The sequence below is a fragment of the Dipteris shenzhenensis genome, chromosome 18, assembly GCF_047967505.1.
Source record: "Dipteris shenzhenensis isolate YYH24624 ecotype China chromosome 18, Dip_SZ_1.0, whole genome shotgun sequence".
Taxonomy (NCBI): Eukaryota; Viridiplantae; Streptophyta; class Polypodiopsida; order Gleicheniales; family Dipteridaceae; genus Dipteris; species Dipteris shenzhenensis.
This window is the reverse complement of record NC_141613.1, coordinates 34,303,920-34,329,493: the sequence shown is the minus strand read 5'-3', so window position 1 is coordinate 34,329,493 and position 25,574 is coordinate 34,303,920. Positions and strand designations below refer to the sequence as shown.

Here is a 25,574-nt window from a genome sequence, read left to right as displayed (position 1 = left end):
TAATGGCCTGGTTTTTTATTGGATGTCAATAATTTGTAATTTTAATGGGTTGGAGCCTGGAGGCTGTCTTTTTCCATGATTGAAAATTATGTCTCTCTTCCCAAATTATCTTCTAGTTTTTTTTTAATAAAATAAAATAAAAATAAAAACTCACCCACCCAACTCACCATAAAATAAAATAAAAACGGGTTTGAGGCCTTCGAGAGGCAGCCGCCCTGCCTCATCTATCCCCATAGGGAATCGAACGAGGGCCACCGCCCTGGTAGGCTGGCACCCTACAACTGGGCTGCCGCGGCTTCCTCAACCCTTTGATCACCAGAACTTAGACCCTAGTGACCAACTCAGCTACTGTCTCGGTTTGGCCCATGTTGAGTGAATCCAACTCTTGAACAATGAGATCATAAAGATATCCAGCTGGAAAAGTCATCAAGAAAGCTTCCTTGAAATTATCTTCTAGTTGGGTGAGCTGTTGGGCAAATTGTGAGTGAGAAAACTGCACATGTACAATTTCTACATGAGGATGTGGACACAGATGAAGGCGATTGACAAGGATTTTCATTTGCAGGTGGCTGTGAGCTTGTGTGAGAGGGGCATAGAGAATTGGGAATGAGAGAGCCAATTGCAAATTGGAATTGAGACGTTAAGAAGTGGGGATCCCACAGACAGAAGGTGGTGATGCAAATTGCAAAGAGACCTTGGGATCCGAGAAGCTGCAGGTGAAGCCAAGGTGGCGTTGCAGGGGAGCTGTCCTCATCGTCGTCAGCCCAACTCAGACAGACCCACCTCAACCCCCTTCCTTGATTTGCCCTCCACAAGCTTCTCCATCTCGCTCTCATTCATTTGCCCCATTCCCCTTGTCTGTCTGCCACCCCAGTTAACAGTTCAAGACACCCCTTTCAGATTTGAGTTACACAACGACAGAGAGATTGAGAGGAGAGCCAAAACTTGCATAGCCACTGCACACAGCAAGTGTAGGCTTAAGATTGAGGTAACCCAAAATTTTTAAGAGGAGAGCAAACTTGCAAAAGCTAGAGAAAAGCTTGAGATTCACACAGAGAGGAGAGCAAACTTGCAAAGCATCTGCAGAGCAAGAGAAGGCTTATGGTTGAGGTAAAACAAAGATTGAGAGGAGAGCACACTTGCAAAGCATCCGCAAAGCAACAGAAAGCTTGAGATTCATACACAGAGAGATTGAGAGAAGAGAGTATAACTGAGGCCTTGCAGCTGCTCAGAAGCTCATTTTCTGCATTTTGTCTAATTGCCCATTTCGCTCTTGCCCCTCCCTCGGCCAGATTTCCGGCTTTCCATCTTCTCTCCCTCTTCAGCTTCTTCGCCCTCACCTCCTCAACCCAATTTCCGGTTCGCCTTTGGTTGTTTCTCGCATCCATCCTCATGGATCGTGTTCTTTTCCTGCTCGGACCTCTCCTCGTTTGCAGGCATCCATAAGACCTGTAGCTTTTTTTCTTGGGCTTCCCCCTCTGCCGTGTCGACACTCTTCAACGCGAGTCGCTTGCGCGGTGCGTAAATCGAACTTCGCCTAGGCTTTTGGTTTACGTAGATGAGTTGCTATCTGGCTTTCTGTGTTCCGATTGTGGTACGGAACTTCTTCCTTAGGAACGTCATTTGCAGATTCTGCTCGGGCGAATGTCTGCTAAACAATGATGTGAAATCTCTTTGGTTCGATTACATATATACCAAAATTTTGCGGTAAGAAATGGCAGACGCTGTGAACGTACTAATTCTCTCGTGGCTCTCAACTGCAGGAATTCAGGAAATGTTTCTTTTCGCAGCCCCTTCTGTGGAATTCCTAGTTTGCAAGCTGTCTCACACAGTTCCTTTTTCTTCATTGTCGAGCAAGAAGGAGATGTCCCCATTTTTATGCTGGACACTTACGAAAGCACTTGCCAAGCAACAGTTTCATTTCAGTCCTGACTACCATGAACAGTTTTTATTAGATACCTTCGCGATGGAACGGAAATTTTCTCAGCGTCAGTTGTACGAAGGCGTGTCCTGTAGGTTGTGATATGGATTGAATGCCAATACATGAATCGAATGCGTGAAAAACGTCCTGACTTGCCCCAAGAAATCGGTGGATGAAGGTCTATGACAGTGGAAGTAAACTGCCAATTCATGGCCTTTAGAAATTCTGGGCAGTGATTGCTGCAGAGAATCGTCTTAATCTCTCTGGTAAGGCATCTGGTAAGACCTTTTTGTAGTCAGCTGAATTGTGTCCCAGCGACCACAGATGGATCCAGGGTCACGCACACTTTGCAGCGAGTCAAAAGAGGAGGACGTTGGGATCCTGAAGAATTTTCTTGGTGACCAGTATATGTCTGAAAAAACCCTCACCCTCGGCCATACCATGGGTGGCAACGAGTCTTTTACGCAAGACTTCTTTGAAGCTCAGGAAGGTCTGCTGATACCTGGTCTTCCAAATGACATTGCAAAGTTATGCCTTGCACTTGTTCCCAGATTGGATTTTCCGGCAATGAGCTGTGTGTCAAGGGCATGGAAAGCTCTGCTACAAAGTAAAGAGTTTTACTTTGTGAGGAAGCGTGCTGGTACCCTGGAAGAATGGCTATATGCATTAGTTGAAGCTCCAGGGTCTCTGGCTCTGCGCTGGCAGGTACTCAGTCCAGATTGCACTAAGTGGAAGAGCCTTCCGCCTATGCCTGGGCCTGCCAAAATAGGTTTCGGTTTTGCAGTAGTTGATGGAAAGCTTTTGGTGATTGGTGGCTCATATGAAGAAAGCAATGGGTCGAAAGTTGTTGCAGAGGTGCTGAAGTATGACTCAGCGTTGAACAGGTTCGCTTCCTTCCTAGTCTTGGGTCTCCATCTTTTAATGCTTTAGCTTAAAACTTGCCATCCAGAGAAAAGATGAACAAATGAAAGGGAAGAATACATTGTGTCTGGTGCCCATTGTTCGTCAACTATTATGTTATTGTGGAGGCATGGTATTCAATATTGTTCTGCATTGGCAACATAAGCTTATTGTTTTCTAAGTCTGTATTGGAGAAACTCATTACAAGAACACGTTTGTACAACATTTGTTTTAAGTACATGCAACATTGCAAGATTAACACTTGACTGAAAGAAGTAAAAGATGGTCTTGTGTGGAAAGAGTTAGGATTTCTAGCCATATTGCCAGGCACCTTCATATGCTATTTCATGTGGGCTTATTAGCCCAGCTAGCAAGTTGGGTCTGCCTTGTTTACATGGATTTCCAGAGATTGTTTTTAAACAGGTCAGGTGTTCTCAGGCAAAAGCCAGCCACACTGCAAACATTGTTAACACACAGCAAAAACAGTCAATGTAAGGTTTAAAATTATGTATTTGTTAATGGGATTTTAAATCCTAAATGGAATGTTTATACGTCATGTGAGCTGGACATTTCTTGAATTTGTTACATTTGATGATTACAAGCCCTTGAATTTCTAGTTCCTAGTTGGAATCCATAGAGAGAAAGGACAGACTAAGGGAATGAAGCGTGATGAACTGGGAATTGTTGAAAATCAAATGTGCAAGTAGATACTGGCTTCCTTGTTGCTCAAGTACTACAGTCTGTGATGGGCCTGGCAGAAAGATGTAGCCTTCACAGTTGTTTTTGTTTAGTAAAATCTTGCCATCATTTCATGGCGATCCCATAACGAAGTCCATGGAAATACTCTCCTACTACTTCCAAGGATACGTAGAGGATGCAACACCCTCCATCCTTCAGGCATTTTGTCTTATTCACTTGGCAGTGTTGGCATTTTACCACAGTCAGTAATCTCGGCCTTCATCTTAGGCCAATGAAACGTCCATTTTATGAACTCATAGGCTCTCCGAATTCTCGGATGACTTGGGGTTGAAGCGTCATGACATTTATGTAAGATGTCCTCCTAGCCTCGGTAATGCAAGCCTTTCCATTTCAGAATAGCAAACCATTCCAAATGTAGAGCTGACCACCCACCACCTGAATAGATTATATAATCCCTGAGTCTGAGTCTATTTATGTGGAGCACTCCGTCTGGACTTGCTGCCAATATTGACCAAAATGACTGTCCGTCTTACATAGCCCCTTTAGGGAATCATAAAGGGCAGCTCCAATCTTGGTAAAACTCAAAGAGTTTATCTCACCAGTGGGACTCAAAGCATCGGCAATCATGTTCAAGCTACCCTTCCGATATTTAATCTCCATTTCAAAATCTTACATTAGGTCAGCCCGCTATGCCCACTGCCTTCCTTTCTCTCAACTCAAGCCTATCACAAATGTATTTTATAGACTCGTGGTCTGTCAATACAACAAACTTGTTAGAAATCGAGCAACAGAGGGCCTAGGAGCTCACACAGTGTGGTGTGGGGTGTGGAATCACAAACTTCTTAACTTAGTGTGCATCAGATAGATGTGCAGACTCATCAATAGACAATGAACCAGCCATATAGAGAAACCACCAAAATAGTATATTTCTGTCCAAAGCTATGGACACAATACGAAAGAGATAGATCCGGAGTCCCACCAATGGTGTGGTCCTCTGATCTTACCACAAGGTCCTTCTCCTATGTGCCGGCTATCTCTAGACTCGAGTCCGCGTGCTCGACCTCGAGCGTAAGCACAGATCTCTTCCACCTTGCTGTCTGCAAACGAGCCTAGGTGGGCAGCCCTCTGAGAGAGCTAAGTCTGCAGGTCTCCAGCCAGGTTCACCTCCAGGATGAGGCCCAACTGCTGCTGCTGGTGCTGCTCCTTTCTGCTCCTCAAAGGCTGCTCCAAGTGATGATGAATGAGGGCTGGAGGCCCTCCTTTTATAGGCCCTTCAAGGGCTGCAAAAAACCAACCAGCAGCATCATTCTGGCCGACCCAAACAGGCCGACCAGTCTGCTGCTAAACCAGCCCTTTAAGGGCTCCAAAACTGGGGCTGACTGCCCCATTGCTTCATGCAGGTTCCAGCCTTGGTTTGGCCCTTCAACCAGGCCTGGTTGGCTGGCTGTATCCAGCCCAACCAGCCTGTCTAGTCAGGCCTTCTCCTCTGCTGTCCACCTGCCATCTCTGCTGGGCCGCTTGCAAGCTCTGTTGCAGGCCATATACCTGCCCACAAGCAATGCCACGTGGCTCGCCTTTCAGTCGCCTTTCTCGTGGGTATTCTCCGACATTTGGTGCTGCTCCAAACAAGCCTATTACAGGCCAGATCCAATGTCACAAAGTTGTATTTTCTGTGATTTTCCAAGTAATAAAATTTTATTTTTCAGTTTTAGGCTTTGGTCTAAAAGTTTGACTTTGGTCAAAGCAACAGTTGACTTTCACTTTTGGTCAAAGGAGGTTGACTTTGTCAACAAGTGCAAAAAGGCTTGACTTTGATCAAACGAGGGTTGGTCTTTGCCAACCAGGACAAGAACTGACTCCGGTCAATAAAAGAATTACTTTGGCTTCGGTCAAAGAGGGTTGACTACAGTCAACAAAGGTAATTTATTTTTGTGCCATGTGGGGACGCTCACAAGGGACCAGAATTGGTCAAGGGGCACTAGTTTGCATGCATAAGCTAACCATTAATGGGTTATTTTGGCCAAAGGTTGTTTGTTCTGTGTGCAGGACAAGAGAGTGGTTCCCACTTTCTAAGGAGCAAAAAGCAGGAGAAAGCAGGGCAACCAGCTTTAACAGAAAGCGGGTCCCTATATTTTTAGGAAAAGCACAGGAAAATCCTTTTTGGGGGAAAAGCCTGGCTTTTCAGGTGAAAGCTTGTTTTTCGGGGATTGCCCCACAGTTATTTAATGGTGGCCTACGTGCCCAGTTGCTCATTCATGAGCTTGTATCCAGTTCTTTTGCTAAAAGTAATAAAGCCTTCGGGAGGGTCCACTTCTTGTTCCTGGTCCCTAGTGCCGGGCGTGGTGGCCCCTCTTGGTGGTTTGAATTTCAGTTCTTATTCTCTCTCTTTTGCGTGCGTTCATGGAAGCTGTGTTTGGTTATGGATCCTTGTATGGAAATTGGTGTTCAAGAATTTCATGATGGTTTCAGTGGTATCAGAGCAAGGCCTCACCTCTTTCGTTGGTGGTGACGATCGCGTGACGGAGAACTTCCTGTGCCGCCTATTCTTGGCATCCTGCAGCAAATTTAGATCTGACGTATTCCGAAAGGAGGGAGGCGCGATTTTACGAGCTCTTCACCGTATGATCAATCTGGCAAGATCGTCGTTTTTCTTCACTGTCTACGCTTGGGATTCTATGGAGAAAGCGTGAGGTAGAACCATCCAACACATAGTACCGTCGAGCAGTTTATGCATAGAGGAAAATTAGCGCCTTTTTTTTTGTGTGGAGCCTTGGACCCATGCGCTTTTTTTCTGATCATCGCCTAACAGTTTGACGAGAGGGGAGGTAAAAGGGAGTACTAGACACACACTCATAATGACCATATCTATTTTGAAATCTCGTCTTATAGACATCTTCCTCAGCTATGCGTTTTCGGTGATAACTAGTACGATGTTCAATCTTCGTAAAGTAGCTCCCTGCAGCCTATCAATTAAATCATCAGCTCTAGGAAAGCCTTATTCAACTTTTTACAGTCTACACAGATCCTCCAACTTCCTTTTTTGACACCCCCTTTGACAATAGTTTATGTATGACTCTGCCAATTAGTTTGGACATTTAACTTATGCTGCCATTCTTTCTCCAAAATTACATCCACTCTAAGCTCATCTTGAATGGTAATGGGAATCTGCGTTCCTTGTCGATCCCAAATGTGCTTCTCGGCTGCCTTGTCCTCGTAGACATTATCACTCTCAGCTATGTTGTTAACCCCAATTTCTGCACAACTTTAGCGTTCATGAGAGAGAGAGAGAGAGAGAGAGAGAGAGAGAGAGATGGATAGGATTAGATGTCACATCAAAAAGGTCAGTAATGAGTGTTCAGATTGTGTGTGTGAGAGAGAGAGAGAGAGAGAGAGAGAGAGAGAGAGGGCACGTCGTAGGATAGGATTAGTTGTCACCTCAAAAGGTCAGTACTTGAGTAGTGGGTGTGGACGTATAGTCCCTCCACATTTTCCTCTAATTTCCACTAGAGTACTATTAAATTATCCTCTTTCCTCCCCCTTCATTACAGCATCCTTTCCCATAGAATTACAGCCCTCAAATTTACATGTTCCGGCTGTCACACAAGGGTGCTGAGACAGCAAAGTGATCCTTATCAGCCTGGTAAAATCCTCCTGGACAATGCCCTCTGGCTGCCATGATTTGTCATCCTCCAATAGTCCCTTCCATCTTTGGTGGGGAAAGACGTCACTCTTCGAAACAAAAAATATGTTCGCTTCTCGAGATTGAAGAGCTGTTGGAGGGATTGGCCCGCAATACTCAATTAATCTTGTTGTGAAACCCACAATGCGCTCGGGGACAAAGGATATGACCCTCCTCATCCATAAGTGGCCATTCTGAAAGAATGTGTACATGCTGTCTTACATGTGGTTTCAGCAAAAACACATGAAACGAATTATTATCGCGATTGTGTTCGCTGAGCTTAGGAAGGAAAGGCTGTTCATAAACCCCAAAAAGAGTGAGTTTTTCATGGTTGAGATTCATTTTTTGGGGCATATTGTTTCCAAGGATGGGACTGTATGGATCCGGCTAAAGTGGAAGCAATACGGAGTTGGCCACAGCCAAAGAATTTGCATGAGGTTTGGAGTTTCTTGGGTTTGTGTTCCTACAACCGTCATTTTATCTGTCACTTTGCAGAAATTGCAGCCCCTATGCATGCACTTTCCAAGAAGGAAAGACCTTTCCATCAGACACATGTGGAGAATGACTCTTTTGAGGAGCTGAAGTGCAAGCTTACAATAGATCTGGTGCTGATTTTGCTTGACTTGAGGAAGTCTTTTCATGTGCATGCGGTAAAAATGGTATTGGAGCTGTCCTCACACAGTATGACTTATGAGAGTCGCATTTTACAGCTAGCTGAGTTACATTTACAGATTTATGAGAAGGAGATGTTGGTTGTACTTCATGCTTTATCCACTTGGAAACATTATCTATTGGGAGCTGATTGTACAGTTTAAACAGATTATCAGTCTTTGCGCTACTTTCTGATGCATGGTGATGCATGATGCATGGCAGGCTATGTGTAACTGAGTAGCTAAGACAAAAGGTTATGAGTGAATGTCATGATCCACCATATGTAGGACATTGTGGTATTGATGCCACAGTCAAGGCGGTAGCGCATTTCTTTTATTGGCCTACATTGTGTCGCGATGTTGAGGAGTATGTATGTTCACATATGCATAACCTGTTAGAAGGTGAAGTATGAATGCAGGAAGACTCCTATACTGTTATGTCCTTTGCCCATACCCGATGGACCATGGGAGAGCACAGCCATGGATTTCATTTTTGATTTGCTGAGGACACCTACAGGTAATGATGGATTATGGACGATCATTGATCGCTTCAGCAAGCAGGCGCGCTTCATTCCTGTACAGAAGAAGATTGGGGCAGAGACGAAGTTATTTATGCAGAATATCTTTGAGTATCATGGTAGTGATAGAGACCCGCGCATGACCAACTTGTTTTGGCAGGGACTTTTTGAGAATATGGGCACTACTCTTCTATTTTCTTCTGCTTTTCATCTACAGACAGATGGGTAATTGGAGGAGGCTAATTCCACAGCTCTAGATTTGCTGAAATGCTATGTTTTGGAGCACCAATCACAGTGGGAGAAGTTTTTACCATTGGTGGAGTATGCATACAATAACACGGTACATTCTTCCACAGGTAAAGCTCCATTTGAGATAGTGGAAGGCCGACGTAAGATCCCACCCATCTTGCAGACGAAAGATAAAATTTTTGAGGCTGATAAGTATGTGGAGAGCTTGGACATAGCTTATGAGAGGGTGAAACAAGCATTGTAGAAGTCACAAGAGAAGTAGAAAAAGGTAGGAGACAAGCACAGGCGTGATGTTGTCATCAAGGAAGGTGATTATGTCTTGCTGCGTTTTCAGAAAGCAATGCTGAAAAGTGCACGGAGTGGTACTCGGCTATTCCCTGTGCTGAGTATGAGGTACTATGGGCCTTTCAAGGTAATTGAGCCGATTAATGATATAGCATTTCGCTTACAGTTGCCTGATCATTGGAGGATTCACAATGCTTTTCATGCAAGTTTCCTTAAGCCTTTTCAAGGTGATGTATCTATAAATCTGCCTTGGGAGATGCAACCAAAGGTGGAAGACATGGATGAGATCCTTGTAAGTGAGTAGATTCTAGCACATAGGGAAAGGAAGGTAAGAGGTAAAGGTGCACGACGCTACTTGGTGAAATTTTGTAATTGTTCATCATTGCATGTGAAGTGGTTGGACGAGGACGAGTTAGCAGATACTCCTCAAGTGTTACAGCTTTACCTTGAGGCTTTCCAGTTAGCATTACCTGATGCACAGGGAGGGAGTTAGCACTTCCATTTCTTTTGTATAGCCCCGCTCATGTATCTAGAGGACACTTGATGTTGCATTTTGTTTCACCCGAGGTACTGGTTGGTGACAGTATCTTCGCCGTGAGGGCCTCTATGATTGGTCTGCTAGCCACTTGGTTATGATGCATCTTATGTGCAATGTATTTTCTATTTCTTACCATGGCTCTACATATACATATTCATTGTTGGTTGACCTGTTGGCGGCATTGGTACGTTGTCCTTTCAGGTTTTGTTGGTTGTTGGGTAGCTTCCATTTCAGACTTGGGTGATCTGTTGGCAGCATTGTTGGCTATCTTTCAGATTTGGTTATTTTTCTATTTCAGCTTTGGTTATTTCACTTGCTTTTGATTTTTTCATTGCTATTATTTCTTTTTGTTTGGTTTGCAAGCAATCGAGGATGTTTGCCCTCTTTCATGAGGGGGGTCTGTCACGAGGACGTGAAATTATGGGACTTTTGATTTGCGACTCCCGTAATTTGTGCGTGACTGCCTTGAGTCTCTGGGGCACGAGGGTCCGGCCATGGGACAGGACTCGATTAATTAAAATTCCCTAGTCGGCCCGTGGGAATTGTGAATGTGCGCCCAGTTACTAGGCAATTAATTCCTAGGGCCAAAGTGTGCAACTAGGGGAGTCAAAAGAGTGATGCAATTAAAAATTGCTAATTTGAGCACAGGATTCCAAAAAGAGCAGAGAGCCCTGTGTTTGGGGATAGAAGGCCAAAATTAGTTCCAGAGGAGCCAGATCATTAGTTGCAAGCTGCCAGAGCCTGCCAGGTGCTACCAAAGCCAAATCGCCATCTGCTAGGAGCATCCAGAGCTTGCTAGGGAAAATCGGCATCAGCCAGGGCCAGTTCCAGTGCATTCAGAGCCTGCTAGAAGAAATCGCACCTGATCCAAGAGCCTGTCGCAGATTGTGATTTCTACCAGGGTGTCTTCTTCAGATTCCGATTTAATCTCTAGGTCTTCCAGGCTGTTCCAGGTGGCTGCGACTTGTTCCAGGTGATTGCAACCTGTCTAGGGTCCTATTGGAGATTGCGATTTGCTTTCTAGGCTGTCCAGGCTCAGGGAACTTGTGATTTGATTTTGGGGAGCTTTTGGGTGTTGCTGCTGAATTTGGTAACTTTCTAGGTGTGGGTGTTCTCTTCTAAGTTGCTTTTGGGACTGTGCCAAAGAAGAATCAGGTTTTCGAGTCTTGGTGACCTATCTTGTGTGGATATTGAGTAGAAGAAGGCTTGCTTTTTGCCTGCTTTTGCCGTTCCCAGATTGGTTGCCGGCTAGTTATTGCATTTGGGTTTCTTTCCTCCCAAAGAAAGGTTGATTTATGCTGTTGGGCAGTGGCCAGAGAGACTATAGGTTGAGGCAACCTGTTTGGAAATGCTTTGTTGATTGATTGCACCAGAGTTTGGCTGTTGAGGGCTTGTCTTGTAGTTGTTTAGTCGTGTCTGGTTGTGCAATTGCAGGTGTGGCACGGACAGTGGATGCTTTTGGGGTTTCCGTTGCATGCTTTGGTTGCTTGAGGACATAGGGTTGTCTAGTAATTGGATGCCAATTCACCATTTGGAGTTGAGTAGGGAATTACAGGGTGGGCTGGATGGGGAGTCTGCGGGCGTTGGTTTGCCTGTGGTGCAGCTTCCCAGAGATCTTTGTAATCAGCCGCTTGGCTTCAAATGAATGTTAAATAAATACCGCAAGGGGCGCCAATGTTTGGGGCCAATTGGTGTCCTTGTATTTAAGTAGAAGCGCTCTAGCTTCCTTGTGATTTAATCTGTGGTGCATAATTATTTGCCGATTTGCTGTGTATGCAGGGGTGGCACGGACAGTGGATGCTTTTGGGGTTTCTGTTGCATGCTTTGGTTGCCTGAGGACTTAGGGTTGTCTAGTAATTGGATGCCAATTCACCATTTGGAGTTGAGTAGGGAATTACAAGGTGGGCTGGATGGGGAGTCTGCGGGCGTTGGTTTGCCTGTGGTGCAGCTTCCCAGAGACCTTTGTAATCAGCCGCTTGGCTTCAAATGAATGTTAAATAAATACCGCAAGGGGCGCCAACGTTTGGGGCCAATCGGTGTCCTTGTATTTGAGTAGAAGCGCTCTAGCTTCCTTGTGATTTAATCTGTGGTGCATAATTATTTGCCAATTTGCTGTGTATGCTGTAATTAAGTGAATCCTACCACCCTTTACATTGTTAAAGCTGGTTTCAATGGTTCCATTGCCGGGATCCACCTAACTTCTTCAAGAGGGGAGCCTGTGGTTGGCTTGGTGCAAGTCCATCAGACTAGGGGAAGAAGACAGCATACTATTCAGTAACTATGTCTCACATGGAGAGATCTTTGAGTCTTACTGAAGAGGAAGAGGAAGAGGAAGAGGAAGAGCGGATGTCTTAGACTCATGAGATGATCAGGGTGCAAGAGGGGAGTCCCACATTGTTGCTCACCATCAAGATGATCGGACTGATGAGGAGGATGTGGGTTTTTTCCGGGCACAGATGCAGAGTTTCACGAGTGCTTTCATGCAGTTCACACAGGATCCTTGCTTCCAGAAAATGCTGAATTCTGATATGCAGCTGAAGAAAAGGAAGCCCGATGATGGGGATAAAGATGTTGAAGCTAACAAGAGACTGCATGTCAGCTTTGAGCAGCTGCCTAATGTTATTCCGGGCCAACTCAAGGTAATAATTTTCAGTCCATGGTTTCGGACAACAAGGAGTTCTGGCACACCCAGTGCAACCAGCTATGTCAGCTTTCAGATCAGCCCTTTCAAAACTTCTATGGTTTGCAGCAGCCTAATGTTATTCCGGGGCCAACTCAAGGTAATAATTTTCAGTCCATGGTTTCGGACAACAAGGAGTTATGGCACACCCGGTGCAACCAGGTCATTTTGGTGGTGGTTCAGTGTTTCAAGCCATGGTCAGCCCACAAGCCCAATTTTTGGGTATGCTTGCTAGTCGAATAGTTGGGTTTCAGCCTAATCTACAGCCCATGGGATAGAATATGATGTATGCAAATGTTGGAGCAGCCCCAAGGATGCAAATAGTAAACTGTAACTAACTTAGCATTCACGTCATTCACAGCCTCATTGCAAATCTTTCAGCCACTTCAATAAGCACAAAACCACTTAGAAACAACTTTGAAAAAGAAAACTGGATGGAGGCTAGAGTGCCCCTGCTCGATGGAACCAAACACGAGACACCACAATGGTCCCAAATACCTTGGTGCCTCTTTCGGTATTTATTCTTAGGCAATGGAAAATAGTGTTCTTACACCAAGGGCTCACCCTTGCACTCTGCTACACTAGTAGTCCATTGCACAAGCCAACACGGCTTCAAAATGCATCCAATTCCAGTGCACCCACTACCACCCAGTTGTCAGGCAAGGCTAAGGCATTTTCTCACAATTGTGTCCAACCAAGAGTGGCAATGCATTCCACAAGTCCAAAACAGATGATCAAACAGCCTCAAGGCTTGAAGTGCATCCAAACTGTCCCTCTAAGTGTCTGGCAATTCCACAATCCACTAGCCGGCCTCTCAGGGCGACAAAGCATCAATATAGTTCTTACATAGAGCAAATGACCTTAATATAGGAAGAATTCCACACACTGCCCTTTGGCTCCAATCTGGTTACACCCTCTGAAACTGGGTGTCAATTCACAGCTTGAATGGCCAAGAGGGGGGCTTCCACAACAACTAAGAGCAATAATGGCTTCCACAACAACTAAGAGCAATAATAAACTTCCAAAAGGACAAATGAACTCCAAAAGGAAGTCAGAATATCCATACCCGCTGTCCATGGCAGAGGGGCGAGTTTTGTCTTGCACCTATCCTCTGTCCAAGCCCCTAGGGGTGTAGAATGGCTTCCAATCAAGGGGAAAAGGGAGAGAAAGTGAGGATGCAGATTCTGAGAGCTGAATAGAGAAGGAAGAGCAAGGCTAACGAGTGTAGAAGCCAGAAAACAGTAGAGAGAAGCTGTTCTGCAAAGGAGGGAACCCTAGAATAGTCCTGAGCAGCTTTGAAAACTTGTCTTGAAGTGCGTGCCAGCTCCAAAACAACCCGAACAGCAGCAGCCATAGTCTGTACATCAAGGAGAATTTCGTATAGTCTGCCTTGGATAGAGTGCAACAGCCGTACAAGTCCGCACCTTAGCAATAAATGCTTCTGTACAGCCATACGGAAGCCTTAGCAATGGACCTTAGAGACAAAGGTGAAGGCAAAAAGACAAAAAGACATCAGGATGTGTGAGAATGAAGCAAGGAGTAAACGTCAATTCCGTACATTTCTTTTGCTTGGGAGAAGAGTAAAGGAAAGATAGACTTGCATGAGGAATTGCCACGTGGCTCCTAATTAAAGTCTAACCCTTCCAAACCAATGGAACATTGGTTTACCAATCCAACCCTCTCCAACTAATGGAACATTGGTTTTCCTTGGGCCCAACTTTTAGACCCCGGCACTTGGGCCTAGTGGGTGCTCTAGAAATTGAACTAGGGACTTCTAGGAAGTCGATGCTTCCTCTAGGCCAGTCTCCACGGCCAGTGGGGAATTCTAGGAAGTAGACACTTCCTCTAGGCCAATCCCTCGCGGCCAAAATAACCACGGAAGTAGCCATGGGGTTAGCTGAACATCAAATTTACATCCCCGTGAAAGCAATTGTCACAAGGATCTGCTTCAGACCTTCCCATCCTCCTCAAGTAGAGCTTTGGACTAGTTGCATACAAGATAGTACTATGCAGGTACTAAGTAGCAGTCCCTCTTTGGGATGATTCAGTTGGTTAAAGACTTGGAGATTATTATAAAGGTGTTAGAAATGCCAACCTTGTTGTCTCGCATAGCTTCAACAGTTGTCCACATGAAAGGCACAGTTGGTCTTGAGATGGATATCGTGCCCATTTGGTGGGCAACGTAGATTGGTTGGGGTTAGAAGAGGTAGAGAGGAGGAAACCGTTGTGATTTCACTTTCTGTTTTGTACTGAGCTACTTCCAAATGTTTGGAGATATGTAAATTTTGAGGAAGCTTTAGAGACTAAAGAATTCGATTTATGATAAGACTGCTACCTTTTCATGAATTTGTTACATTCAGCTACGACGTTTGGGAAACTCGAGTTTGGGACCACACAGACAAGCTCTTGCCTCCTATTGATGTTGTTCATGGAAAATCTACTCTAGTGGCACTACTAAGAGAACAAGGTACTGAGATAGAAGAAAAAGTGATGAGATAGCTATGGACGACAGACAGGGGCATGACACGCCGAAGAGAAAGCTAGTGATGAGGAGAGTGGTGCCAAGGTCAAGGCCATGACGAGGGTGAGTGACACATCCCAGCACTCCTGAAACCTTTGATCTGCAAAACAAACACAACCCACGTGAGAACTGAGCAGGCTGCTCACCACCCAACCATGACATCTACGGGATGTGATCCCGAATCAGGAGCTGTCCCCTCCGAGCCACGAGCTGAGCTACTAGCACGAACTCCCAATCAGAGCCAAACCAGCCTGGTGTCCCATACCACCAGGTGGCGCTGTGAAGCCTGGGATCTGCCACTGGGCCTTGGGCTACGCTAAGATGCAGGCGCGCGTCCGCGACTCAATCCAGGAACAGACCTAGCACTTGGGAACGAAACTTGCTCCCAACTGCACACTGAGAACTGAACCCCCTGGGCCCCTTTTATAGACTTGGGCCCCAGCGCCAAAAATAGCGAAGACCTATAAATGGTTCGTACCCTTGCCACTCAACCCGAGAATCAAGCCTGCCTAGCTCTAGGCCTCCCCAGGTTACCTAAGCTAGTCTTGTGTACCCAGTACACGTCAGATACTAATCCGTGCATATGACATACTCCCCCTCCTCTAAGAACTCACTCCTGAGTTCGCTAAAAAACCCGAAAATGTTCTTTGGAGGTTTTGTAATGTCTCCCATGTTGCATCCTCCTCAACATGATCCTTCCACTTGATCTTGTATTCCGTGATAGATCGATTGCGAATCTGTCTGTCACGAAATTCAAGAATACACTCAGGTTCGTGTGGAATAAAAGTCAAATCAGTAACTTCTATTATCTCGTGAGGAGAAACAAGTTGATCATCCGCACCCAAAACTTCTTTCAGTCTACTGACATGAAAGACTGGATGGACTTTAACATCAGGAGGCAATTCTAGTCGATATGCAACTGGTCCAATTCTTTTAATGACCTTGAATGGGCCACAGTATCTGGGGGATAATTTCAGAATCAAACCAGTACTTAGGCTCTTGGATTCCTTAGGAATTCGTAAATATACCATTGTTCCTTCAGAGAACTCTCTAGGTGAACGATGTCTATTAACATAAAATCTGTCCCGGTCTTGGGCACTTCTAATAGACTCCTTGGCAAACTGCAACATTTCCTGCATGTCTAGCAAGAAGTTCTTAGCAGCATCATTTTGATTTCCTTTAAATCGAACCATAACTGGTGACTTAGGTTGAAACCCGTACATAAGCATAAAAGGATTGTAACCAGTACTAGAATGCTTTGCACTGTGTAAGCAAATTCTATCATAGGTAGATAATCTTCCCATGAAGACTGTCTCTTAGATACATATGCCCGAAGCATGTCTTCAACCAACTGGTTAACCTTCTCTGTATTGCCATCGGATTGTGCATGATCCGAGGAACTCATACTTAGAGTAGTTTCTAACTTTCTAAAACAAGTGTCCAAAAGTTACTTGTAAACTTTGAGTCCCTGTCACTGACTATGTCAGATGGCAAACCATACAGCTTAAACAAGTGGTCCACAAACTCGTGAGCCAGCTGAATAGCTGAAATAGTTGTTCTAGTAGGTAAGAATCTAGCCATTTTTGTCAAACGGTCGACTATGACCCAAATGGAGTCAAGACCCTTGCGCGTTCGAGGCAAACCAGTAATAAAATCCATGGAAATACTTTCCCATTTATTACCTGGAATCTGTAATGGCTGTAATAAGCCCGCGCTTCTAAGACGTTCTGTCTTAGTAACCTAACAAACCCGGCAACCTTACTACATAGTTCTCAATAAATGTACGCATCTTAGGCCAATAAAAGATATGCTTCACAAGAGACAGAGTCCTATATATACCCGGATGTCCAGCACTAGGAGCATCATGACACTCCCAGAGTATCTTGGATTTAAGGTCCAGAACATCTGGCACACAAATCTTTTCATTCCGGAACAGCAAGCCGTTCCTAATCATCCACTGACCTCCCGCCGCCTGTACTGTAGGTGGCACAATCCCTGAGTCCTGGTCAACCATGGAGCTCCCATCCTGGACTCTCTGCCAATAAGAACTGAAATGACTATCAGTTAAATCCTAGGAAAGAACGAAGTTGTTTCACAGTCTGAGGGATAGGCCATTCTAAAACCTTCTGAGTACGATCCAGATCAATGCTAATACCTTCAGAAGAAATCTTGTGTCCTAAGTAAATGATCTCCTTCATAAAGAAGTCACATTTACTCATCTTGGCATAGAGCTTATGCTGTCTCAGAATAACTAAAACAATCCGGAGGTGTCCTATGTGATCCTCAAGCGTTCGACTATATACCAAGATGTCATCTAAGAACACTACAACAAATTTGCCCAGAAAATCCCTGAACAAATCGTTCATCATCTGTTGAAAAGTAGCAGGAGCATTGGTCAAACCAAAAGGTAATACAAGAAACTCGTAATGACCATATCTAGTTCGGAATGCGGTTCTATCTATGTGTTTAGCATAGATACGGATTTGGTGATAACCTGTACGCAAATCGATCTTAGTGAAATACTTCGCTCCGGCCAAACGGTCTATCAAATCATCGGAACGAGGTAGAGGATATCGATTCTTAATTGTCACTTTATTTAATCGTTTATAATCTATACACATTCTCCAAGTAGAATCTTTCTTCTTTCTTAGGAGGACAGGTGCACCCCAAGGTGATTTACTTGGGTGTATATAGCCCATATTGAGGTAATCCTGAAGCTGTGAAGCTAACTCATCCTCCTCTACCTGGCTCATCCTATAAGGTGGTACACTGATAGGTTGAGCCCCTGGGACTAAGTCTATGCGATGATCTACTGCCCGTTCTGGAGGTAAACCTTCCGGCAGTTGAGCAGGGAATACATCCGTAAAACTATCTAACAACATTCTCAATTCACGGTGTTCAAACACGCTTAAATAATTTTTGTTTATTACAGAGACAACAAATAAAGAAAGCGGAATCAAAACACACTGATAGACATCATAATGAGAAGTGTTTAATATATTCCGAAGCTGCATCGCAGACACAATAGGTCCTTGAGAAGAGGGAATTTTATCACACTGAATACAAAATTGGGTGTCGTTATCTACAAAAGAAAGTGTATGCTCCGTCCATCCAATCTGAATATTGTGGGTTTTAAACCACTCTATTCCGATCAACAAGTCTACATGCTCCAGGTGCATAACATAACATGTAAGAGCGCCTGTGTAAGCTTGAATCCGGATAGGAAGCGCTTCAACCTTGCGATCCCAAAACTGCTTCCCAGCTGGAAGCTGCACCTCATAAGTGTGATCGCTAGGTACTGTGGACAGCCCCATCTTCTGCACAAATTTGTAATTAACAAAGTTGTGAGAGCTGCCCGGATCAAAGAGAATGTGAACCTGTTGGTCCATAACTTCTCCATAAACTCGGAAAAGATCATGGGAACCAAACAACGAAGTATTGAAAGTGCAATTACAAGAAAGTGGGCAGGTAATGACATTTACAGAAATACCTGTCATCGAGACTTGGTTCGCTCCCTTGGCTTTGGTACCTGTACCCGCCTGGAGCTTCGGTTCAAGCACCAACTTTTGATTCTTGCGCTTTGGACACTCATTCTTGGTGTGGCCCCGCTCCTCGCAATAGAAGCAACGTCCTTCTTTCTTAAGCTTCAATGTGTGAAGGAAATGGGCTCGACCATTCTTTGCTTGAGTCAAGTTTTTCTTGGAGGCGTTGTCCGTAGACTTCGTCTCCCCGGTACCAGTTGTAGGCTGAAAGAACTTGCGTTTGTTCTTTCCACTCGTGTCGGAAACTGTAGTTGCTTTTGCACCGGCCATGGTATCATCATAACTTGCAACGTTGTGCATTTGTTGTTCTTTATTTGCAACTTGTACGAATCTGGCAAACCATCCACAAAGAAACCTAACAAGGTCACTGGATCCATCTTTGTGGCCCTGGTCTGCAGATCTCGAAACCTTTGAAGATAAACTTCAAATGACAAGTTAAGCTTTGACATATCGAGGGCTTTAAGCTTGCCAACGATATCATAATCGTCCTCCTTCTTCAGGAATTCCTTCCTGAAGACCCCTTCGAAATCTATCCATGTATCTGGCTTAGGCTGGAGTTCCTTCCACCATAGCAACGCTTTACCTGACATGAAACCGGCTGCAAGCTGGATTTTCTTCTCATTTGGGTACGGGTGGAACTGAAAGTGTACCTGCCACTTGTGTAACCAAGTGTCAACTACCTCCTTCGTTCGAGACTTTTGATCTCCCGGAAAAGGATTTGGAGTTATGTTCGGGCCTAGCACTGAGGCCATGGCATCCACATGCGTGAGTGCCTACACGGTGCTAGCCAGAAGAGTGAGAGTCGCCTGAATCCCTTGGAGTTGCTGTGTCAACCCCGTTTGATTCGCATTAACCTGCTCGAATTTTCCATCCAGAGCAGTGGTGAATTCACTGAAGGCCTTTTTCGTAATCAGGTCATCATAAAGACCCTGATCTTCCTCTCCCACAGGAGTGTAATCCAAATCCTGCTCTCCCATGGTGAACTCGGGATTTGCTGAATCAGACATATCTGAAATCTGATTTGAAACGAATATAGACTGAGAGAAATAACTGAGGAAATCGAAACTGGAAGAAGAGTGGAGTAGAGAAAAACCGTCCCAAGAGAGGCTGACGGAAGGAGATGCTGAAAACTGGCGAACCGAAGGCGCAATAAACCCCGGAGTCTTGCTGAATTCGTAGCAGGCTGCAGTGTACGAAATCCTGCAGCAAACCGTACCGTATGGTACCCTCCTGCTGACCGTACAGGTGACGCAGCTGTACAGATGGCTGACGTGGCTGTACGGCTGCTGACGCGATCGGTACGGTTGCTGATGCAATCTGTACGGACGCTGACACAGTCCGTACAGTCGCTGACGTAAGCGTACGGTGGCTGACGCAGGCAGTATGGTGGTGACGCAGGCTGTACAGCCAATGACGCAGGCTGTACGGCCGATGACGCAGGCTGTACGGCAGCCTGGCGCAGGCTGTCCCGAATCCCGATGGCGCAGTCACTTCGTAGAGCAAAGAGGGCTCCTCGCAAGGCTATGGCTGGGGCTGGAACCCTGTCCAACTATATAGGGAACAGGGCAGCCTAATTAGGAAGCCCTGCTTCCAAAAAAGGCTCACCCTCCCAGCTTTGGAGGGTGGTGCTTTTTCGAAAAAAGCAACACCTCTCGCAGGGTGGCCGCACCCTGTTCCTGCTTCTTGCGCCTCTCCCTGCCCTGGCCGAAAATCGTACCAGCCATCGCACCAACACAGCCTCCACCGCAGCCCTGATCAGCCGCGATCTGCTCGCCCGCCACTCAGCTACTCTATCGCCTCTCCTTCCTGCACCTCTGCTCTCTCCCAGCTACGTTTCCCTTTCTCTCAGCACCCTTCAGGAATTTCAAAACTCTCTCCTTCTTCCTCCTACCTTTTCCCTACATCCTGACCACCCCTGTTAACCTATGAATCCACCAGCATTTGCAGCAGCAAATTTCGAAATTTAGGGCATACCTGGAGGATGAAATCGTCCAAAGTACTCGCATCAAAAATTCCTACCTCAGGAGCTGGCTCTGATACCAACTGACACATCCCAGCACTCCTGAAACCTCTGATCTGCAAAACAAACACAACCCACGTGAGAACTGAGCAGGCTGCTCACCACCCAACCATGACATCTACGGGATGTGATCTCGGATCAGGAGATGTCCCCTCCGAGCCACGAGCTGAGCTATTGGCACGAACTCCCAATCAGATCCAAACCAGCCTGGTGTCCCATACCACCAGGTGGCGCTGTGAAGCCTGGGATCTGCCACTGGGCCTTGGGCTACGCTAAGATGTAGGCGCGCGTCCGCGACTCAATCCAGGAACAGACCTAGCACCTGGGAACGAAACTTGCTCCCAACTGCACACTGAGAACTGAACCCTCTAGGCTCTTTTTATAGACTTGGGCCCCAGCGCCAAAAATAGCGAAGACCTATAAATGGTTCGTACCCTTGCCACTCAACCTGAGAATCAAGCCTGCCTAGCTCTAAGCCTCCCCAAGTTACCTGAGCTAGTCTTGTGTACCCAGTACACGTCAGATACTAATCCGTGCACATGACAGTGAGAGCATTGGCTAGGAGTTGGAAGGCGGTGGCTTTGATACCATGATAGAAGTCATGGTTGTGTGAGAGTCGAGGTAAGCATCACAAGAGAGCATGAAGGAGAGGGTGATCAAGTACACAAAGATTGCACAACTCAATGTAATGTGGATTAGTGATAAACCTTCACCAAGTATATGCTTTTGTAGGCAAGCAGCTTTATCGTCCTGACCCATATAATCAGACTTTCATAAGATACCAACACAAGGCATTCTTATCCTATCCACACTACTCAAAATCTCAAACACACATGTGTTCACACACAGATGAGACTCTGAAATACCCAACGGGACTTACAAGAGTGTAACATACTGCAAGTGGGCTAGGTTCTCCCTTTTACTCTTTACTTGAGTGTCACTACATTTAAACATTACAAGCACACTGTAGGTCATGCAGATGCAAATAAAGGTAGTCGATGTGACATGCTAGAGCAGAGTGCACTTGCATGTTCACCTTTGTGTGTTGATACATTGCTGCTCATTCAGCTTGTAAGAATAAAGGAGGCAGGCTTTTAGGGAAAGAGCTAAGGAAAGCACTACAATGTACGAAGGGATGAGCTAGAATTGAGAAGAAAGGGTAGAGTAGTTGAGAGAGAGAGAGAGAGAGAGAGAGAGAGGGAGAGAGAGAGACTCACGGGGACATGAATTCCTAATTTTTAGGAATTTACGGTGACTGATTTGGCCTCAAACTGATTAAAATTGTAAAGGCCACTTCAATGCAATTAATTCCATGGGCCAAGGCAAAGGATCTGAAGGTTAGAGAGAGGGGTAAAATCAAGTGACTCGCAGGGCAAGCAAAGGCAGTTATTCTTGGCTTAAGTGGATTTGGGGCTAAGCAAAGGCTGGTTCAGCTCCTCCTCAGTACAGAATCTCATTTTTTCTGCTTTCCAGCTGTCCACACACCTTCCAGGAGCCTATCTTGCTGATTCGCTCCTAGCCAGGAGCCATGCCAGGTCCCAGCTTGCAAAATCACATCTTCCAGAAGCCCTTCTGTGTATTCGCATTCTGCCAGGACCCTGTCAGATGCCCAGTTGCTGATTCGCATCTTTCTAGGAGCTCACCAGGATAGGCATCTCTCTATTTCACACTTTCCAGAGCTATTTTAGGTTTCCAGGCTGGTTGTTTTTCTATTTCTCACCTGTTAGAGGCTTTCAGTCCAGTTGCCTACCAATTTCGCCATCACCTGGTTTGTTTCAGGGTTTCCAAACAGGCATCTCTCTGTTTCGCATCTACCTGAGCGAGGCCAGGGCTTCCAAAACTGGACGAATTTCTTCCAGCAGGCTTCAATTGTGTTAAACAGCTACTAGGTTCAGTCACCCACTAGGATTGGACTGCCAGGGATCAGAGGAGTGCCAGAGAGAAGACGATTTGCTGTTTTTCCTCTTGTCCAGGGCTGCTCCTGCTAATTTCACCTACCAGGGTGTTTGAGAACTGCTCCAAACAGATTCACCTTTTTGCTTGTTGTTGTTTCAGGGTTCTTAAAGCCTTTAGATCAGCCGATTGCTTCACAGAAGCTCTCCTACTGCCTCAGAATCTTCAGATCCTATTGCCTTGTTGCAGCTAGCCTTTCTATGTGCTAGGGACAGCTAGGGTTTTGCTGATCTTTGTCCTGCCAGGACTCCCTTGAAGGGTATCAGAGCTGGCAGGTTAGAATTATCAGCCAGAATCAGAAGAAAGGCTGCCATGGGATGTTGCACTGGCCTGGAATGCCTTACTGAGATTGAAGGTGATGCATAGCAGACGGAAGTGCCTGTGAACCGATTATTCAGTTGGCTGATCTTGGGCTGATGGCTTTTCTTGTATTTGGATGCCTTCTGAATAAATGATAAAGAAATATCAAAAGGGGCGCTAAGCTTAGGGCCAATCCAGTGTCTGGTGCAGGAGAAGGGCAATCTAGCTCTCAGGTGTTATGTTCTAAATTGTTTTGCTTTGCTGTGGGAATTTCTAAATGGCTGGAAATTAAGTATTTGCTGGTTATTATCTGCTCAATGCCCTATCGAGTTCCGAAGGCCGGTGAGAGAGAGAGAGGATGCCAAATTATGATCCCTGCAAATGAGTGGGGTGAAGCTTACATAGTCTCCCCACATCCCTTTCTTGGCCCCTTCTTGCTAACATGACCTAGAGGCTAGATGCTAACCCCACTAGCTTACCTTAGTCTCCTCCATTGCATATTCCATATAGATTAAATATACCCTTTTGTGGCTGGTAAAGGCAAGCCAAAGGACTTGCATGTGACTAAGGGCATAGACTTGATTTTGATTGTCTATAACCATCTAATGTTATTTGGATTAGAGATTCCATACTAGTATTGGGAGTTGGTGTATCAATGGGATATACTTAAGATGTTTTCCACTATACTCTAGATGAGAGCTGGCATGCTTTCCAGGGTTGGATCAATCCTTGGGCTAATTCCGTTCATAAGGTTTGATCAAGACCATGAAGTCGTTGGAAACAAATTGTGTTGTTTTTAATTAAATCGATTTACCTAAAGCTACCTACACGATTTGGGTGGAATAAGATCAACTATAACATGGAGCTTATCAGTGGTTTCTGATGGATGACCACAATTGTCATGCATCACAGAAAATTTTGGCCAGCTACCTTTGGCACCTTGAAGGTAGGGGACACAAAAATACAACTTTGTCAGAGCTTGCCCCAGAAAACACTCGTATGAAAAATCTGGAAAGAAACAATGCTTTTAAACATTTGAAGGTCGATTTACCTAAAGCTACCTACACGATTTGGGTGGAATAAGATCAACTATAACATGGAGCTTATCAGTGGTTTCTGATGGATGACCACAATTGTCATGCATCACAGAAAATTTTGGCTAGCTACCTTTGGCACTATGAAAGTAGGGGACACAAAAATACAACTTTGTCAGAGCTTGCCCCAGAAAACACTCGTATGAAAAATCTGGAAAGAAACAATGCTTTTAAACATTTGAAGGAGGCAGGAAACATTCCCTGTGCGTTTCCCAGCCATTTCCTGGTTTATTGAGTGAAAAACAGACCTGTGTCTGTGGTGGTGTCATTTTGCAGAAACCTCTCTGTATTTTGCTAAAAGCTTGGGATGCACCCCTCTTCTCCCCTCCCTGTTTACTATTAGGCTTCACTTCTCACTTGCTCTCTCCTTTATCTCTTTCCACCCTCAAACATGCCCTTGTTTCCCCCTTGCTTTTCTTTGCTCCACCTCTTCACTTCCTTAGTCCGCTTCTTCCTCTCTTGCCCATAAAATGCTGATAAGGTGGTGTTTAGGTCATCCTGGCAGCTTCTGAAGGGAAACACTAATGGAAATTGTTTCTGTTTTAACGTGAGTTTGATTTATGGAAGGCTGTTTATTTTGGGCTGTTAGCAGCAGTGACTAAGAGGTGAAGTTTTCTGCATCACATAGGTGGAGCAAAGTTGCAAGTATGCACATGGCAAGATATGAATTTGCATGTGCAGTTTTAGGTGGACATGTATATGTTGTTGGAGGCCATGGGGAAGATGGAAAAAATCTAGCTACTGTAGAAGTTTATGATCTGCAGAAGGATGAGTGGAGCCATCTACCAAGCATGAAGCGGGCAAGATGGGGATGCATTGCATGCGGTATTGAAGGGAAGGTTTATGTAATGGGAGGACGGTCAAGCTTCACTATTGGTACTTCGAGATGCATAGCTGTTTATGATCCCTTAACAGGACAGTGGGATGAGTTGAAAAACGGGCGTGTCATGGTGTTAGCTCATGCAGTCCTGGATAAGAAACTGTACTGTATTGAGTGGAAGAATGAGCGAAAGCTAGCCATTTACAATCCAGCAGAGAATGGGTGGAGAAATATACCTGTTCCTGTTACTGGAAGTCTTAACATGGGATTTTGCTTGGGCAGGTTAAATGGAAAACTAGTACTTTTTCCAAAAAGAGCAGATCCTGTTTGTAAAACTCTTGTTTATGATCCAAGTGGGGCAAAAGGTGCTGAGTGGCAGACTTCAGCCATCAGGCCTCTTGGCTCTTGCATGTTTTGTGCGACTATAACAGCTTAAGAAGGGTGGCGTATTGTTCAGCCATTGAAGGTTGGACCAGATGGTTCTGCCAGACTTGGTTTTTAATACTTTTCATCTACAGCGCAGCACAGCCTCATCATTCTCAGCATTCAGTACATATGGATGTTGACATTGTGAAGGATTACTTTTCATTTTGGTGTTTTATTACAGGATTCTTGGACAATGAGATTCTAAAAGAGGTGCTTGTTTTTGTTTATGGTTTGCTGATAATCACAGTTGCTGTCCGTTTCATATGGTTTGGTTGGTTGCTTTCGTTTACTTAAGTCTGCTCACGATGGTATTTCGTACAAGTATTGAGTATTGACATTTCATATTAGGGAACCTGTTCCCATTTTATAATAAAAGCTTGGGCCAAGTCAATTTCACCAGAGCGTTAGAGTGGATATACATTCCCTTGAAGCAGGCATTAGAGTTTGAACTTTTACTGTGTGGATATGTTCTAATCATTTCCACTATTTGGATGCAACAGAGGTCATCTTTGCATCTCAGTTGTGGCTATTCTTTTAGATTGATGTATGATAAAGACCATTATCACTGTGCTTGATTTTATGCTGCTGGCTCTCTGAGATTGAAGTAGCATAAATTCTCCCTTATCACGTGTGTTTTTATTTTTGAATAGTTGGAAAGTGCCAGTGAATTGCCCAAAACTTAGCACCATGTCTCAAGTACATCACCGTGTCTCAAGAATGTATCTGTAATGAATAAGATTGCTTGTTGCTGAGGCTGTGGAATGCACATGTCGAAAGCA

The 25,574-nt window shown here is 45.0% G+C and overlaps 1 protein-coding gene across 1 annotated transcript; it reads left to right on the top strand.

Annotated features, from left to right (window-relative positions):
- Positions 1 to 810: 810 nt before the first annotated feature.
- On the top strand, positions 811 to 25,022 carry LOC147891149 (F-box/kelch-repeat protein At1g67480-like). Its single transcript, XM_087389891.1, has 4 exons — positions 811 to 971; positions 1,010 to 1,517; positions 1,764 to 2,805; positions 24,178 to 25,022. The coding sequence occupies exons 3-4, from the start codon at positions 2,246 to 2,248 to the stop codon at positions 24,803 to 24,805; spliced, it is 1,188 nt and encodes a 395-aa protein (XP_087246017.1). The 5' UTR covers positions 811 to 971; positions 1,010 to 1,517; positions 1,764 to 2,245; the 3' UTR covers positions 24,806 to 25,022.
- The last annotated feature ends 552 nt before the right edge of the window (positions 25,023 to 25,574 follow it).